This window comes from Cervus canadensis, chromosome 18 (genome assembly GCF_019320065.1).
Source record: "Cervus canadensis isolate Bull #8, Minnesota chromosome 18, ASM1932006v1, whole genome shotgun sequence".
In the NCBI taxonomy this organism is placed as follows: domain Eukaryota; kingdom Metazoa; phylum Chordata; class Mammalia; order Artiodactyla; family Cervidae; genus Cervus; species Cervus canadensis.
This window is the reverse complement of record NC_057403.1, coordinates 12,948,803-12,963,812: the sequence shown is the minus strand read 5'-3', so window position 1 is coordinate 12,963,812 and position 15,010 is coordinate 12,948,803. Positions and strand designations below refer to the sequence as shown.

Here is a 15,010-nt window from a genome sequence, read left to right as displayed (position 1 = left end):
CTCTGGTGGTGCAGTGGGTAAGGATCTGTCTGCCCAGTGCAGGGGACACAGGTTTGATCCCAGGTCCAGGAAGATCCCACACGCCGAGGAGCAGCTGAAGCCGGAGAGCTGCAACTACCAGGCCCACGCCTACAGCCCGTGATGCACAAGAGAAGCCGCCACAACAAGAGCCTGCGTGTACAGCCAAGAGCGCCCCGCTCACCGCAGCGAGAGCCTGCGCGGGCAGCCAAGAGCGGCCGGCTCACCGCAGCGAGAGCCTGCGCGGGCAGCCAAGAGAGCCCCGCTCACCGCAGCGAGAGCCTGCGCGTGCAGCCAGGAGCGGCCGGCTCACCGCAGCGAGAGCCTGGGGATGCAGCCAAGAGCGGCCGGCTCAGCGCAGCGAGAGCCTGCGCTTGCAGCCAGAAGTGGCCCTGCTCAACAGGAAGCCTGCGCATCGCAACCCAGAGCGGCCGGCTCACCGCGACAACAGGAAGCCCATGCGAAGCAACCAAAAGACACAAATAAATACATGAAAATCTAAAAAGGAGTTCTGAAGAGCTGGAGGCATGCGGCATGGAACCCCATGCTGAGGACGACACGGCTGGGAAGCCTGTTGGTGCAGGAGGCGCAGGCGGGGCCCGGGACGCTCCGTGGAGGGGGCTTCTCCGCCACCAGGCTGCCCGTCGCCTGCTGTCTGCTCTGCGCGGGACGCTCTTACCCCCCATGCCGTGCCCCGGGGACAGGACACCTCCTCCGCACGAAGGCTGTGTCCCGCCCTCGCTGTCCCAGCGCCGTGTGTGGTGGACTTCCTGATGCTGGAGGACAGACTACTTTAAACGCCTTCATTTGAAGCCTGTTGGCCCCTGGACAGTCTCTGACTTAAGACTGTTTTTCCTCCTTGGAGGGGTGCTCCTTGCATGCAGGCTGACAGGTGAGGTTGATCAGAAGTCTGCAAGTAATAAATGCAGAGGAAGGGGAACCTTCTTACACTGTGACTGAGAATATAAACAGGTGCAGCCGTTATGGACAACAGTATGGAGGAAGACCCCTCAAAAAAGCAGAAATACAGCTACCATATGAACCAGCAATCCCACTCCCCGGCACAAGTCCAGAGAGAAGGATGAACACAGGAAACCACGCCCAGGACAAGATGGCCGCTGCCTGGGGAGGAAGAGGGGGAAAGGGGTGCTGGGAGCGGCCTGGGCCCCTGCCCCGACTCGGGGAGCAGAGTCCAGATGAGGGGGCCTGGAGGGGAGCCGGCCTGCTGCATGGAGGGAGCAATGTGCGAGAACGTTCCGGAAGGCCAACGGGAAGACCGGCAGTAACCAAAGGGCCACCTGTCCAGGGCGTCATCTGGTTCCATTGGCCCTTAAGGAAACTTCCCGAATCCTGGCCACAGAGAAAGAGCTTATTCCTGTTGTTTTCATGACGGTTTTACACTTTTAGATTCTTATTTTGTACTATTACAGGCTCCCCAAATTAGGCATATCTTTACAATCTCTTAGTTACTAAGGGCTTCCCTTGTGGCTCAGCTGGTAAAGAAGCTGCCCGCAATGCGGGAGACCTGGGTTTGATCCCTGGGTTGGGAAGATCCCCTGGAGAAGGGAAAGGCTACCCACTCCAGTATTCTGGCCTGGAGAGTTCCATGGACTGTATACTCCACGGGGTCACAAAGAATTGGACATGACTGAGTGACTTTCACTCACTTACAATCTCTTGCCTGCAGTATGCGGGCAGAGGGGATGAGCTCAACCAGAAGGTAAAACACACCACTCAGGGACTTCTGTGCTGGTGGAGTGGTTGGACTTCGCCTTCCAAAGCCGGGGGTTCCATCCTTGGTTGAGGATGCCACATGAGCTAAGATCCCATATGCCTCCCAGCCAAAAAGCCAAAACAGAAAAAGAAACAATATTGCAACAAATTCAACACAGACTGTAAAAATAGTTCACATTAAAATCATCTTTAAAAAAATTTTTAAATAGCAGATACACCATAGAGCCTCTGAGTCACGAGGCAGTAAGAAAGCCTAGGTGCATCTCTGTACTCTGGGAAAAGAAACAAAAGAATCAGCCATATTCCGCAGGCATTTCAGAGCAGGGGGGTATTATAAACAGTGAGGTTTACATGCAAACGGATGCTTCCGGGAGAAGACATGTGGCTACAGCGCAAGGTCAGCAGCTGCTAAAGTTATTAAGTGAATGTTTAATGAGGACCGCGGTATGTTCAAACCCTCAGAGGAGCAATATCTCCCCGCACACCAGGGACTGGTCACCAAGGGCAAACAACAGCTTCACGCTGGGGAAACCCGGGGCACGCCGAGTTCACCCGCATCACCAATAAGGAGAAACAAGGCCAGCGTGGCCTGGCTGCTACTCCGCCCCCAGTGCACGGCCTGCATCTGGCCAGAGCGCTCTGGGTCCTCCTTTCTCGGCTGGCTCCCCTTCCCCAGCGCCCCTGGGAGGGGAGGAGCCCCCGGGTCTCTGGTCGGGAGACTGATGGAAACCTCACTGCGTCCACACAGGCGGCCCCGAGCCGGAGACTCGAGATGAACACGAGCCACACAAGACCAGGAGGGGCTCAGACCTTGGGCAGGACCCGCTGATCTTCTGACAGTCCAGCCCTGAGCCCGGCATCAGGCTCTCGTCACCTGATGGCATATTTGGACCATGCCTGGAGCACACGTCTGGGTTTATGACGAGTGGAAATTGTTTTCTGAACAAAAAGGATTCTTACATCTTCTGTGGGGTGGCCTCGGAGACTGACATGTACAAAAATAGCTGCTCGGCTTCCGGAAAATAGGTGCAGATGCTTGGGGGGAGAAAGGCCATCAGACCAGGGAGGCTTAGCACAGCTTAGAGTCACGGGAGGCCTCAGAAGTGGTCAGAGATGTCTGTAGAACCCACCGCCCACTCCAGCCTCAGCCTGCAGAAACCAGCGCCGGGTTCCAGGGAGGGTCGGTCCCCTTCCGGCGGGGATGCTGACCTGATGACCATGTGACAGGAAGCCCCAGCCCCGGAGAGGACACACCCTGTGTGTCTGTCTGTCCGGAGGACCCCCAGGTCTCCTCCATCCTCACGGCCTGGACCGCAGGGAGGAGACGCCATGGCCCCCACCCTCCCCGCCCTGCTCTGCCTTGGTGAGATGAGGAGGGGCAGGGGCAGCCCTGGTCTGGGGACCCCCCCCGAGCCAGCCTGCTCCCTCAGGGGACCCCAGGGCCCAGGAGGCTCCCGGGGAGGAGAGGCGCTGCTCAGAGCTGAGGGCAGACCTCTCACAGGGCTCTCTCTTCCAGGGCTGAGTGTGGGCCTGAGGACCCAGATGCAGGCTGGTGAGTCTGTCCCCAGGGCCAGATCCCTCCTCTTGTGGGGACAAGCGTCACCTCCAGGCCCTGGGGAGGAGGAGGGCAGCTCGGGGCTCAAATAGGGGGAGACTGGGAGGTTTGTGCTGAGAGCTGGAGTCTGGGGGAGGACACCTGGTGAGCCCATCTCTGATTTCTTTCCAGGGACCCCCCTCAAACCCACCATCTGGGCTGAGCCGGGCTCTGTGGTCCCCTGGGGGAGCCCCGTGAGCATCTGGTGTCAGGGGATCCTGGAGGCCCAGGCATTCCGTCTGGATAAAGAGGGAAGAACAGTTCTCTGGGAGAGACAGAAAGTACTGAAAACCAGGGACAAGGCCCAGCTCGCCATCCCACAGATGACCGAGCAGGACGCAGGGCGCTATTGGTGCTACTACCTCAGGGGAATTCACTGGTCAGAGAGCAGTGACCCCCTGGAGCTGGTGGTGACAGGTGAGAGAACCTCCGGGGCCTCAGGCTCTGCTCTCGGGACCGGGTCTGTTCTCAGGGGGTGTCCCTCTCACAGCCCAGCCCTGGGGTGCAAGGGGGGAGCCCCACGGATCCAGCTGCCTCCTTCTCTCCTAGGACGCTATGGCAAACCCAGCCTCTCAGCCCTGCCGAGCCCTGTGGTGACCTCGGGAGGGAGCGTGACCCTGCAATGTGGCTCCCACTGGCGATTTAACAGGTTCCTTCTGACCAAGGAAGGAGAAGACGAGTCCTCTCGGACCCTGGATGGACAGTGGAGCCCTGACAGGCAGACCCAGGCCCTGTTCCCCGTGGGCCCCGTGAGCCCCGGACACGGGTGGACGTTCAGATGCTACGGCTTTAACAGGGACACCCCCCAGGTGTGGTCGGCCCCCAGCGACCCCCTGGAGCTCCTGGTCTCAGGTGAGGAAGTCCCGTCCTGACCCCACATTTGTGCAGACAAGACAACATACTCAGGTCTCTGCTCCCAGGGGAGCCCCTGTGAGGGGGGGGAGAGAGCGTGGTGCTCACAGGACAGACACACAGACACAGACGGCGAGGCCTGGGGCCGGGCCGGGAAGGGCGTCCACGGGGGACGCGGTCCCAACGACCCGGCGCCCGTCTCTCCCCAGGGCTGTCTGGGAAGCCGTCCCTCCTGAGCCCGCAGGGCCCTGTCGTCACCTCTGGACAGAACCTGACCCTGCAGTGTCGCTCTGACGCCGGCTACACCAGATTCGCTCTGTCCAAGGAGGGGGGCCGGGACCTCCCCCAGCGCCCTGCCCGGAGGGCCCAGGGGGGGCTCTCTCAGGCCGACTTCCCCCTGGGCCCGGTGGGCACCGTCCACGGGGGCCGGTACAGATGCTACGGTGGACACGGCCTCTCCTCCGAGTGGTCGGCCCCCAGCGACCCCCTGGAGCTCCTGGTGGCAGGTGAGGAGCCAGTGGGTCAGTCGGGGACCAGACGCTGCACAGGCCCCACCGGGGAGCCCCAGGGGTGATGCTGGGACCAGGGGGAGGGGTCCCCAGGAGGGGACAGCGAGACGGGGTGGGGGAGGGGGGACTCGGAGAAACAGAGACGGCGCTGAGGGCCCAGAGAGGCCACGGAGTCCCTCTCAGAACCAGGGCAAGCCCGCACCCCCTTTCTCTCTGCAGGACTGCTCAGAGACAGACCCTCCCTCTCAGCGCGGCCGGGCCCCTCGGTGGCCCCGGGGGAGAACGTGACCCTGCTGTGTCAGTCGGGAAACAGGACGGACACTTTCCTTCTGTCCCAGGAGGGGGCAGCCCATCAGCCCCTGCGTCTGCTCGCCCAGGACCAAGGCGGGCGGTTCTGGGCCGAGTTCTCCTTGAGTCCTGTGAGCTCGGCCCACGGGGGCACCTACAGGTGTTACCGCGCACTCAGCACAGACCCCCACCTGCTGTCCCGGCCCAGCGAGCCCCTGGCGCTCCTGGTCTCAGGTGAGGCCCCGTGGTCAGCTCTGAAGGAGCCCCCCTTTCTAGGGTGGGAGTTTGCGGGCTCCAAAGAGAGCCAAGGAGGGTCACGCAGATGGGGACCCAGGCTTCAGAGCGACGGAGGGAACACTACCCCACGCCCTTTCCCACATCCTGTCACTGGGCTTCTCGGGGGACGGGGGAGGAGGCTGAGAGCCAGCAGCAGCCACGGGGCAGATTCAGAGATGCGCTGAGCAGAGTGGGTCCCAGGTAGGGGCAGCCCCTTCCCAGCCACAGGGGTCATCCAGAATCCTGGGCACCCCAGCCCCCTGACAGGAGCTAAAGGTAACAGCTCCTGAGACAATGGGGTCTCTGTAACGTGAGGGACAGCTGGCCCCAGGCCTGTCGGGGTCCTGGGCTGATGGAACTCTGTTTGCAGTCTCAGCCCACCTGGTGTCCTGGGGGCGGTGCTGGAAGTTGGGCAGAGCAGCGGGGCAATTGCAGCCTCCAGGGGCTCTGAGGCTGATGGATGAAGGGTCAGGGGTCATGGAGCGGGAGATGCTGGGGCCAGCCTGGTGGGGGGAGCAGGAAGGCTGAGGAGGGGAGAAGCAGCCCCACCCTCACCCCTTCTTCTTGATTCCGCAGGAGGTTCAGAGGATCAGCCTGCCCCTCAGTGGACTCAGGAACTGCAGAGTAAGAGTGAGGGTCTTGGGGAGCTGGTTTTGGGTCCCGGGGGGCAGGCTGACTATGTCCCCGGTTCAGGCGCCTCTGGAGACTCTGAGGTGGACCCCCTCACCCTCACCACAGCCGCGTCGGGCCTCAGCTCCTCCCAGTGTAAAAGGAGAGGCCCCTGGCCCAGATCGTAGACATCCTCAGTACTGACCTGGGTGTGACCCCCATCGGGCGAGGAGGTGACTGTGGGGGCCTGTCCCCTCCGCTGCAGCGTGGTGACGGCGTGTGGGGGGGACCCAGAGGCCCCTCATGCAGCCCGCCCCTCCCCTGCCCCCGATGAGGTGGGGGAGGGGCGGGGACCAGGGAGGACCCTCAGCTCCAGCTGAGACCCTCGGGCAGCCCCCTCAGGCGAGGGGCCCCCAGAGCAGGAAGCCCGTGTCCTCCTGGGGGCCAGCTCAGGAGGCGCTCAGGGCACCCACGGCCCTGGTTCCAGTCCCGGCTCTGCCCCGTCCAGGCTGGGTCACCAGGGCCATGATCTCCGTCTCTGTGCCTCAGTTTCCTCGCCTGTAAAACGGGTGGGAAGGGTTGGAGATGGAGGCACAGACCCCAGCAGGAGTCCGCACACAGTAGGTGCTCAGTCAAATGGCATCCCTGGCTCACTCAGACATCTCTGGTGCCCCAGGCCTCACGTGGTACCTGAGTGTCCTCATCGGGGTCTCGGTGACCTTCGTCCTGCTGCTCCTGGTCCTCTTCCTCCTCCTCTTCCTCCGGCACCGGGGTCGGGACAGACGCAGGAACTCGGGTGAGTAGGGAACAGGGTGACTGGCTCCCTGGAGGCCTTAGGGCATCAGGCAGAGGGAAACCCAGGACATGGGAAGAGTCAGCTTAGAAAACATGGTCCAGAGACTGATACTCGAAAACTCAGAAAGAAAACACCCACTGTCAGCCCACGAGCACTAACTTAAGCCATCTCCCTCCTTCTCAACGTCACGAGCTGAAACACGCACCACGAGCCCAGGCTGCCTCCTCTCCTCCTGAATCCCAAGCGGAGGGCGGGGCCACCACCTCCCCGGGCCGAGCCTCTGCCCCTCTGAGGCTCTCGGAACCCCGCCCAGTGGTCCCCCTACTCTGCTACAGGTGCTGCCGTGAGCGACGCACAGTCTGAGGTGGGGCTGCAGCTGGACTGTCGGGTGAGACCCCTGCTCCCGTCCGGCCACCACAGACCTCCTGGTGCCAAACTCAGCCCAGCGCACGCGTCGCTGTGCTCACACCCCAGCTCCAGCCACGCCCACCCCGACCCCTCCTTCCCAGCTCCCTGGGTCCTGCCGTGACCCCAGCCTCCCCTTGTCCTGTGACGTCACAGCCCCTCCTTCGGGGCGCCTTTCCCAGCTCCGTGTCCTCTGGCTGACCTTCTGGTGTGGGGGTGCAGCCCCAGGTCTCAAGAGGACGCGTGCATCAGTGGATCGCCCGCACGCCCCAGGCCCCCCTCCTTCACCCCCCAGCAAAGGGTGCGGGAGAGCGGGCACCATCCCCTGGCCCTGCCGGTACCACAGGCACTCACCTCGCGGTGAGAGGGGCCACACACCAACAAGCAGGCGGATCCCAGAATGCAAGGGCCTGACGAGGAAAGGAAATCATGAGACGGGACTGGGCGCATGGGGTGGGCACACTCGGTAGGAAGACCCTGAGGCGGGAGGGACACGCTTTAGCAGGAAGACGGCTGTGTGCCAGGGCAGATGAGCAAGAGGCCAGGGCTCAGACAGAAACCAAGGCTGGACAAGGCACCCGGAGGCTCCCGGGCATCAGGAGGGCCCTGGAGTTTCCGTCAGGAGAGTGAGCTGACCTGACCCGAGGTTCCAAGCCTCATCTGGGCACAGAGGGGAGCTGGCTGGAGGAGGGGCGGCGGGCCCAGGAGGCGCCTGTCCTGTTTCATGGTCTCCCTCCAGCAGAACAGGTGGGAGGCAGACCCCCAGGAGGGGACGGGCGCCCTGTGAACCCCCGAGATCAAGATGAAGGTGGGAGGTGCCCCCTCTCCTCCCGGTCAGGGGATTCCAAGAAGGATGGACAGACGCACAGCACATGGGTCCCTCCTCTCCTGGCCCCCAGGCGCCCCACCTCACACACCTTTCCCCCCACCCCACAGGCTGCCACGTCCGAAGCCCCCCAGGATGTGACCTACGCCCAGCTGAACCACTCGACTGTCAGAAGGGGGACGGCCACACCCCCCGGCCCCCCGTCGGGGGAACCCCCAGCAGACCCCAGTGAGTACGCTGCTCTTGCCTTTCGCTAGCCCAGGAAGGACCCGGACCCCAGGCTCCAGGGACCAGATCTCAGGGACCCCAGGAGGCACGGGAGCAGCCAGTAGTGGAGATCACCTAAAGACCAGCAGCCAGTCCCTGGGCTCCTAACAGACCACCAGGGGCCCCAGGACCCTTTCGGGTCAACTGGTTCTACCCTCAAAGATAACCAATATCCTGACATTTGGGAAATAATGCAACAGACCTGCCTAAAATCAGTGTGTGGCTGAAAAGTAAACTGGATCCGAGCTCTACTCCCTTCTGGAGGCTGAAGGGGACAGTCTGACTCAGTTTCTTGGAATAACAGAACTTATGCTGGTGGGAATCAGGCTTCCTGTTGGCTGAGGGCCCTGCCCGGCTTCCAGAAGCTGTCCCAGTCCTTGCCTTGGGGGTACTCGCTTCGTCTTTGAAGCCCAAACAGGAGACGAGAATTGCTGCCTCTCCCTGACCTCATCCGCCGCTTCCCTCTCCCACTGCTAAGTACGCTTGTAACTCTTTGGACTCACCGAGCTAATTGGGGATCATGCCCCCTTCTCCTCTCAGCTGCAGCTGCATGATCCTTCTTGCCACATGAGGTGACATGCTACAGGCTTGGGGGTAGGAAAGTAGCTATCTTTCTTGGGAGGGGGGGTCTTTATTCTGCCCATCACACATTGTAAGTGTGTGCACCATCCAATGGTTACTAGTAAACGTATACAGTTGTGCAACCATCATACAAACCAATCGCAGAACACATTTCACCATCCCTCAGACTTGGCTTGCCTGTCTCTAGGTGTGCTCTGATCTCTGCCCTAGGTGGCCACTGATCTGCTTTTTGTGTTTATAAATTTGCTTTTTAAGGTTTTTCATATAACTAAGATCAAATTAATACTTAAATCTTAATTTGATCTTATTTAACATAAATAAGATTAAAAATATTTAGTCTTTTCATTCAGGCTGTTTTCCTAAATTTAGCATAATTTCTTTTCGGTTTTTTCCATGTTTAGCATTGGACTATAGTTTCTTCTTTTTACTGTTGACTATATTCCATGGATTGTATTACTGTGTTTTGTTCATTCATTTACCAATTAATAAATATTTGAATTGCATTCAATTTTGACTATGATGAAAAAGCTTGCAAAAAATGTTCCACCTGTGCCTGGGAGTGTACAAAGATAAATGTGTGTATTGAGAATCAAAACCAAAAGCAAACCGCAACAAACAAGGCAACACAGAAGTTGGAAAACGTTTTCAATAAATGATAAGGTAAACAGTATGCATCAAATGTATGAATTTAAAACACTGATATGTGCAGGAAAAAACTTATGAATTTAGAAAATTTAGAACCATGAATGAATATATTACAAAAGCCTAAAAAAAATCAATGACCTCACTACTCACACTAAGAATTTAGGGAGAGATAGTAAATTATTTCACTTGAAGGTAGAAGGTGGGAATAATAAGGACAAGGGTAGCTAATAAAGAAGACAATCAAGAAAGAGAGAAAATCAATCAAGGCAAAAAGCAGACTCATTCTTGACAACAGTCATAAATTTTAACCACCACAAGCCAGGGAAAAGGAAAGAAACCACGTTTTTTCAGTACCGTATCATGAACGAAATCGTAGGCAGCAGCACAAATCCTACAGAATTTATTTGGTGACAGAACATGATGAAACGTTTGATACCAACATCCAGAAAATGAAGAGGAAATGGAAATATTCAAGTGTACAATTTACTAAATGGACTTAAGATTAAATGGAATATTGATCACTTTATTCATTGACTCGGTAATCAAATGCCCGTGACTGAACTATGTAGAACCTAAAAAAGTCAAACTGAGAGGCAAGGAAGGCAGAATGGTGGTTACTAGTGCTGGTGTGAGGAGGAGGGGAGATACTTTGGTCAAAGGGCGCAAACCTGTGGTTAGAAGCTGAATAAGTTCTGAGCATTCAGCCTTCAGCAGGGTGATGATAGCTAGTAACACTGTATCACATTTCCAGTCTGGTGAAGAGGGTACACCCAGTACATCTAACCACACAAAAAGGAAGTAGCAGCTGTGAAGATATGGAGTGGTTAAGTGAAGCTGTGGTGTAGCTAATTCCCCATGTGTATCAGCTTGGGATGCTTTGCTGGAGATTATGTATCCATTTTTTTTAACTTAACGAATAACTGATTGTCTTTTTCCAACAGTGCTGGGTCTGAGGTGGGGCCTGTGGGATCTTTGATCATCTCACAGCAAGCGGGGCACGCAGTTGGGCATGGAGGGGCCCCCTGAGCCCCTACTCCGCCCGTCTGCCTGTGAGGAGGAGCCCCAGTGGCAGGGACCGGCTCCTCCCTCTCCCCGTCCCCACCAGGGGCAGGGGGTCCCTCCGCTCTGACCACGGTGGTGCGCACAGACACAGCCCGGCAGTGAGCTCCTGGATTCCAAGGAGAAATTGGCTTTGGTACTGGAGTCATGTGGGGCCCCGCACCCAAGGGTCCGGAGACCCTCTCTTTACAAACAGGAGGCTTCAGCCTGTAGAGACCCCTGACACCAGAGGGTCGCTGGGCTCCCCTTGGTGACCGTGGGCCCTGGGCCAGCCCGGACGGAGGGTGTCGGGGGATTCCTGGAAAGGATGTGGAGCTGAAGTGTCGGGGGCCCTTCCGCCCTCGCTTCCCCCAGATGTCACTGCAAGGCTGTCCCCAGACTGGTCACCACCCGTCCACACGCAGTGCACTCCCCCCCGATGGCAGGGCTGGGGTCTGTCGTGGGGCTGAAGCAGGGGGGCTGGGGAGAACTCACCCACCTTGACCCGGTCCCATAGGCCCCAACAGGGCCCTGGAATCGCGTGTGGGGATAATATACATAACCACAAAATAAAGGGGGTAGGAAAAATGTGACCTATAGATTTATAAGGTCTCCACATTTCCTGTGAAGAGGTAAAATTCTCTTTCCGTGTAAAGTTGGGTGTGTACCTGACAATCTCTAGGACAGCCACTTAACCAGCAAAGAGGTACAGTTACAGCACCAATGGAGAAATTAAAACAGAAAGCTAAAAATATTTTTAAATCCGAGGAGAGGCGGGAAAGGGTAAACAGAAGAACAAGAAAGAGGAGGGAGAACATTTTAAAAGATGAAATGGTAAACCCAAACAACAACCTTATCAGCAATGACATTATATGAGAATGGGCCAGACACAGCAATTCAAGGACAGAGACTGTCAGACTGGTTAAAGAAAAAAACCACCGCTACGAAGACCCTACACCATGAAGTTTAGAAAAAGCTCACTTCAAATATAACATATGCAAGATAACATATAAAAGAATGAACAATAGGAACGAACCTTGGAAACATTACTCCATGTGACGTCAGCCTGACACATAGTATCCCCTATTGTATGATTTCACTGACATGAACGGCTGGGAACAGCCAAATCCCTAAAGGCAGGGTTAGGACGGAGCTGACCAGGGGCTGGTTCTAAGAGGACGTAAGGGATTCTTGCTGAACCGGTACAGAGTTTCTGTTTGGGATTATGAAAATGTTCTGGAAAATGTTCTGGTGGCCATGAATGCCCAACATGGTAAATGTGCTTAAGGCCACTGAACTACACGCTTTAATCATGTTTCAACAGTGGAAAATATCAGTCTGTAGGTTTTACACCATTAAAAAAAAGTAGAAGGATTAAAAATGTACTAGGCAAACTCTAACCCAAAGGAAACTTAAGTGGTTGTATTGGTTGCCGTTTACCACAAATGGCCACAGACTTGGTGAATTGAAAGACTTACGTGATCTTACAGCTCTAGAGGTCAGGAGTATGAAATCAGGCTCACTGGCGTGAAGTCAAGAAACAAGAAGTTTCATTTAGTTCATCTCAGCCCAGGACCGGAATTCTGGAAGGCAGCTGAATTCTAAATATTGATCACGTGTCCAGCAATGTTGGAAAACTACTTTTAAATCTTCTTTCTTTCTTTATTTCACTGTACCAAGTCTTTGTTGGGGCCTGTGGGATCCAGTCCCCCAACCAGGGATCGATCCCGGGCCCCCTTGCACTGGGAGCGTGGAGTCTTAGCCACTGCACTAGCAGGGGCCTCCCAGAACACTCCTTCCTAACTAGAGCAGAACGTCTCTGTGTTACTCTGTATTCTGTGCACACAGGTGCGCAGTCTTGGTAACGCAGCATTGGTCTCACCCACTTGAGAGCCGCTCGCTTTGTCTGGATTCACTTCCTTGGTAGGTACCGCCAGTGCGAGGGTGAAGAGCCGTGGTCGTGGGAACATGCTCGAATCCTCGCCAGGCACAGAGGCGCAGACCCCGGTTCTCACCTTTACGAGTGATGTCTAGGGTTGGTTGGTAAACACGCCTTCACAGATGAAAGCAAATCCCCTTTTACTTCTGATGTGTTTTTATTTTCAGCAGAAACCGTTCAGATATTTTATCAAACGCTTTGCCTACATGTGTTGTGGTGATTATTCTTTCACTTGTTTTATCGATATATTGCGTGATGTGATAGATTTTTAAAATTTTAAGTTACTCTGTCCATCCAAAAACAAACAAACCAACTCACAGAACGGTCACGAGTAACGTCCCTTGAACATGTCACTAAATCTGACTTGTGTACACTGTTCATGGATTTACATCCAAGGCCATGGGAGAGACCATCCTTTCCCTTTCCCATTTAAAATTCCCTTGTCAGGTTTTCGTGAGTGTATCTTTCTGGCCTGATAAATGTGTTGAAGTGTTGAGGTAAATGCCTTCTTTTTCTGTTTTAAAGGAACGTTTACGCAGTTACGGAGTGTGTGTGTGCTTAATAAGCACATAATTGTTTGGGACTTCACTGCTGATCCAGTAACTAAGGCCCGATGCCCCCATGGGAAGGGCCCAGGCTCCATCCCTGGCCGGGGAGCTAGATGCCACTCGTCCCACTAAGGATCCGCACGCCGCAGCTGGAGGCCCCGGCTGCCAATGGAGAGCAAAGACCGTGGGCCGCCGTGAAGACCCAGCACAGCCAGCTAAATTATACAAAGAAACAGTTCAGTTTTTTTTTTTTAATTAGTACTTAAGTGTTTGGAATAACTCACCAGGGAAGCTTCTTGAACTGACACACGCATCGGAAAATGGTTACCGCATAGCTTTACTTAAGGCCTCCGTCTGATCACCTGGTTGCCATTTCTTCGTGATGAGAACATTTAAGATCTACCCTCTTCACAAGACTCGAAAATTCGGTACTATAACTGCCCTGCTGTACATCAGATGCCCAGAACTTATTCACCTTGTAATTGGAAGACTGTGCCCTTTAACCAAAATATCTCCCTCTTTCTCCCTCACTCCAACCCTGGTAACCAGCATTCCACCCTCCTCACCTCTCATTCCAACTTCTGTAGATTCTACATACTGCAGTCGTGGGCGTTTGACTACAGATTCAATGCATACGGTGACAGATGTTCCGTTTAACCTTACATTTGAAACTTACCATTTGAAATTGTCCATTTGAAGGCTACCATTTCATCTGTATCTGCTACATTGGCATGTTTCAAAATGTTTCATAATGTTCTGTCACTATCTTTATAAAGTCTATAGAGTTCCGTGACAGTCTTGGCAATTTCTTTCATAATATTAGAAATGTGTGGTTTCTCTCTTTTTACCTTGGCCCTGGTGGCCAGGGTTTATGAACATTGTCAAAAACGAGGTTTTTTTTGCCTTAACTGATTTTTTTTACTCTGTGGTTGCCTTCATTTTTAGCTACCATTGTCACTGTTATTCCTGAATTGCACCTTTATTTGAAAAAAGTTTCTACTTTCCACTAAATTCTTGGGATGACAAACTAGGTCATCGGGTTTCTTCTAGACTTTTCTGATATATTCATTCATGGTCCTCAATTTTCTCAACTCATAGCTTTGATATGTATTATTTACATTATCATTCATTGAAAACATTTTCTATCATCTTTTTTGTTGTTTTTCATTTGGATTTTTGGTTTTGGTTTTCAAATTACACATTGATTTTGAGATGTCTGTTGCATTATTTCCCAAATATGAGGATACTAGGTATCTTTGAGGGTAGAATCGGTTGACACGAAAGGGTCCAGGGGCCCCAGGTGGAGGAGCCCAGGGACTGGCTGCTGGTCTTTAGGTGGTCTCCACTGCTGGCAGCTCCCATGCTTCCTGGGGTCCCTGAGAACTGGTCCCTGGAGCCCGGGGTCTGGGTCCTTCCTGGGCTAGCGAACAGCGAGCCCAGCGTGCTCACTGGGGTCTGCTGGGGGCTCCCCCACTGGGGGGCCAGGGGGTACAGCTGTCCCCCTTCTGAAGATTGAGTGGTTCGGCTGGGCGTAGGTCATGTCCTGGGGGGCTTCGGACGTGGCACCCTGCGGTGGGGGGGAAGGTGTGTGAGATGGGGCGCCTGGGGGCCCGGAGAGGAGGGACCCATCTACTGACGGTGAGACCGACTGTCTGTCCGTCCTCTTCCCCTCTCTGTCCTTCGTGTCCAGCAATCCCCCCGACAGGGAGGAGAGGGGGTCACCCCTCCACCTTAGCCTGGATCTCGGGGGTTCACAGGGCGCCCGTCCCCTCCTGGGGGTCTGCAGCCCACCTGTTCTGCTGGAGGGAGAGAGTGAGACAGGAGAAGTACCTCCTGGGTCCGCCGTTCCCTCCTCTAGTCAGCGCTCCTCTATGTTCCCAGACGTTTGTTCAGTTGCTCCGTCGTGTCTGACTCTGCAACCACATGGACTGCAATGCCAGGCTTCCCTGTCCTTCACTATCTGCTGGAGTTTGCTCAGACTCATGTCCGTCTAGTCGGTGATGCCATCCAACCATCTCATCCTCTGTCGTCCCCTTCTCCTCCTGCCTCCAGTCCTTCCCAGCTACAGGGTTTTTCCAGTGAGT

The 15,010-nt window shown here is 55.3% G+C and overlaps 1 protein-coding gene across 1 annotated transcript in view; it reads left to right on the top strand.

Moving 5' to 3' along the window:
• Window positions 1-1,986: 1,986 nt before the first annotated feature.
• Window positions 1,987-15,010, top strand: part of LOC122421171 (leukocyte immunoglobulin-like receptor subfamily A member 6) — a 161,461-nt gene continuing 148,437 nt past the window's right edge. The window contains exons 1-8 of the mRNA XM_043437021.1: window positions 1,987-3,115; window positions 3,269-3,304; window positions 3,479-3,763; window positions 3,896-4,198; window positions 4,408-4,704; window positions 4,927-5,229; window positions 5,848-5,895; window positions 6,557-6,676. Of these exons, the coding sequence (XP_043292956.1) occupies window positions 3,082-3,115; window positions 3,269-3,304; window positions 3,479-3,763; window positions 3,896-4,198; window positions 4,408-4,704; window positions 4,927-5,229; window positions 5,848-5,895; window positions 6,557-6,676 (1,426 nt within the window). The 5' untranslated portion in view covers window positions 1,987-3,081. The remainder of the gene's footprint in view (window positions 3,116-3,268; window positions 3,305-3,478; window positions 3,764-3,895; window positions 4,199-4,407; window positions 4,705-4,926; window positions 5,230-5,847; window positions 5,896-6,556; window positions 6,677-15,010) is intronic.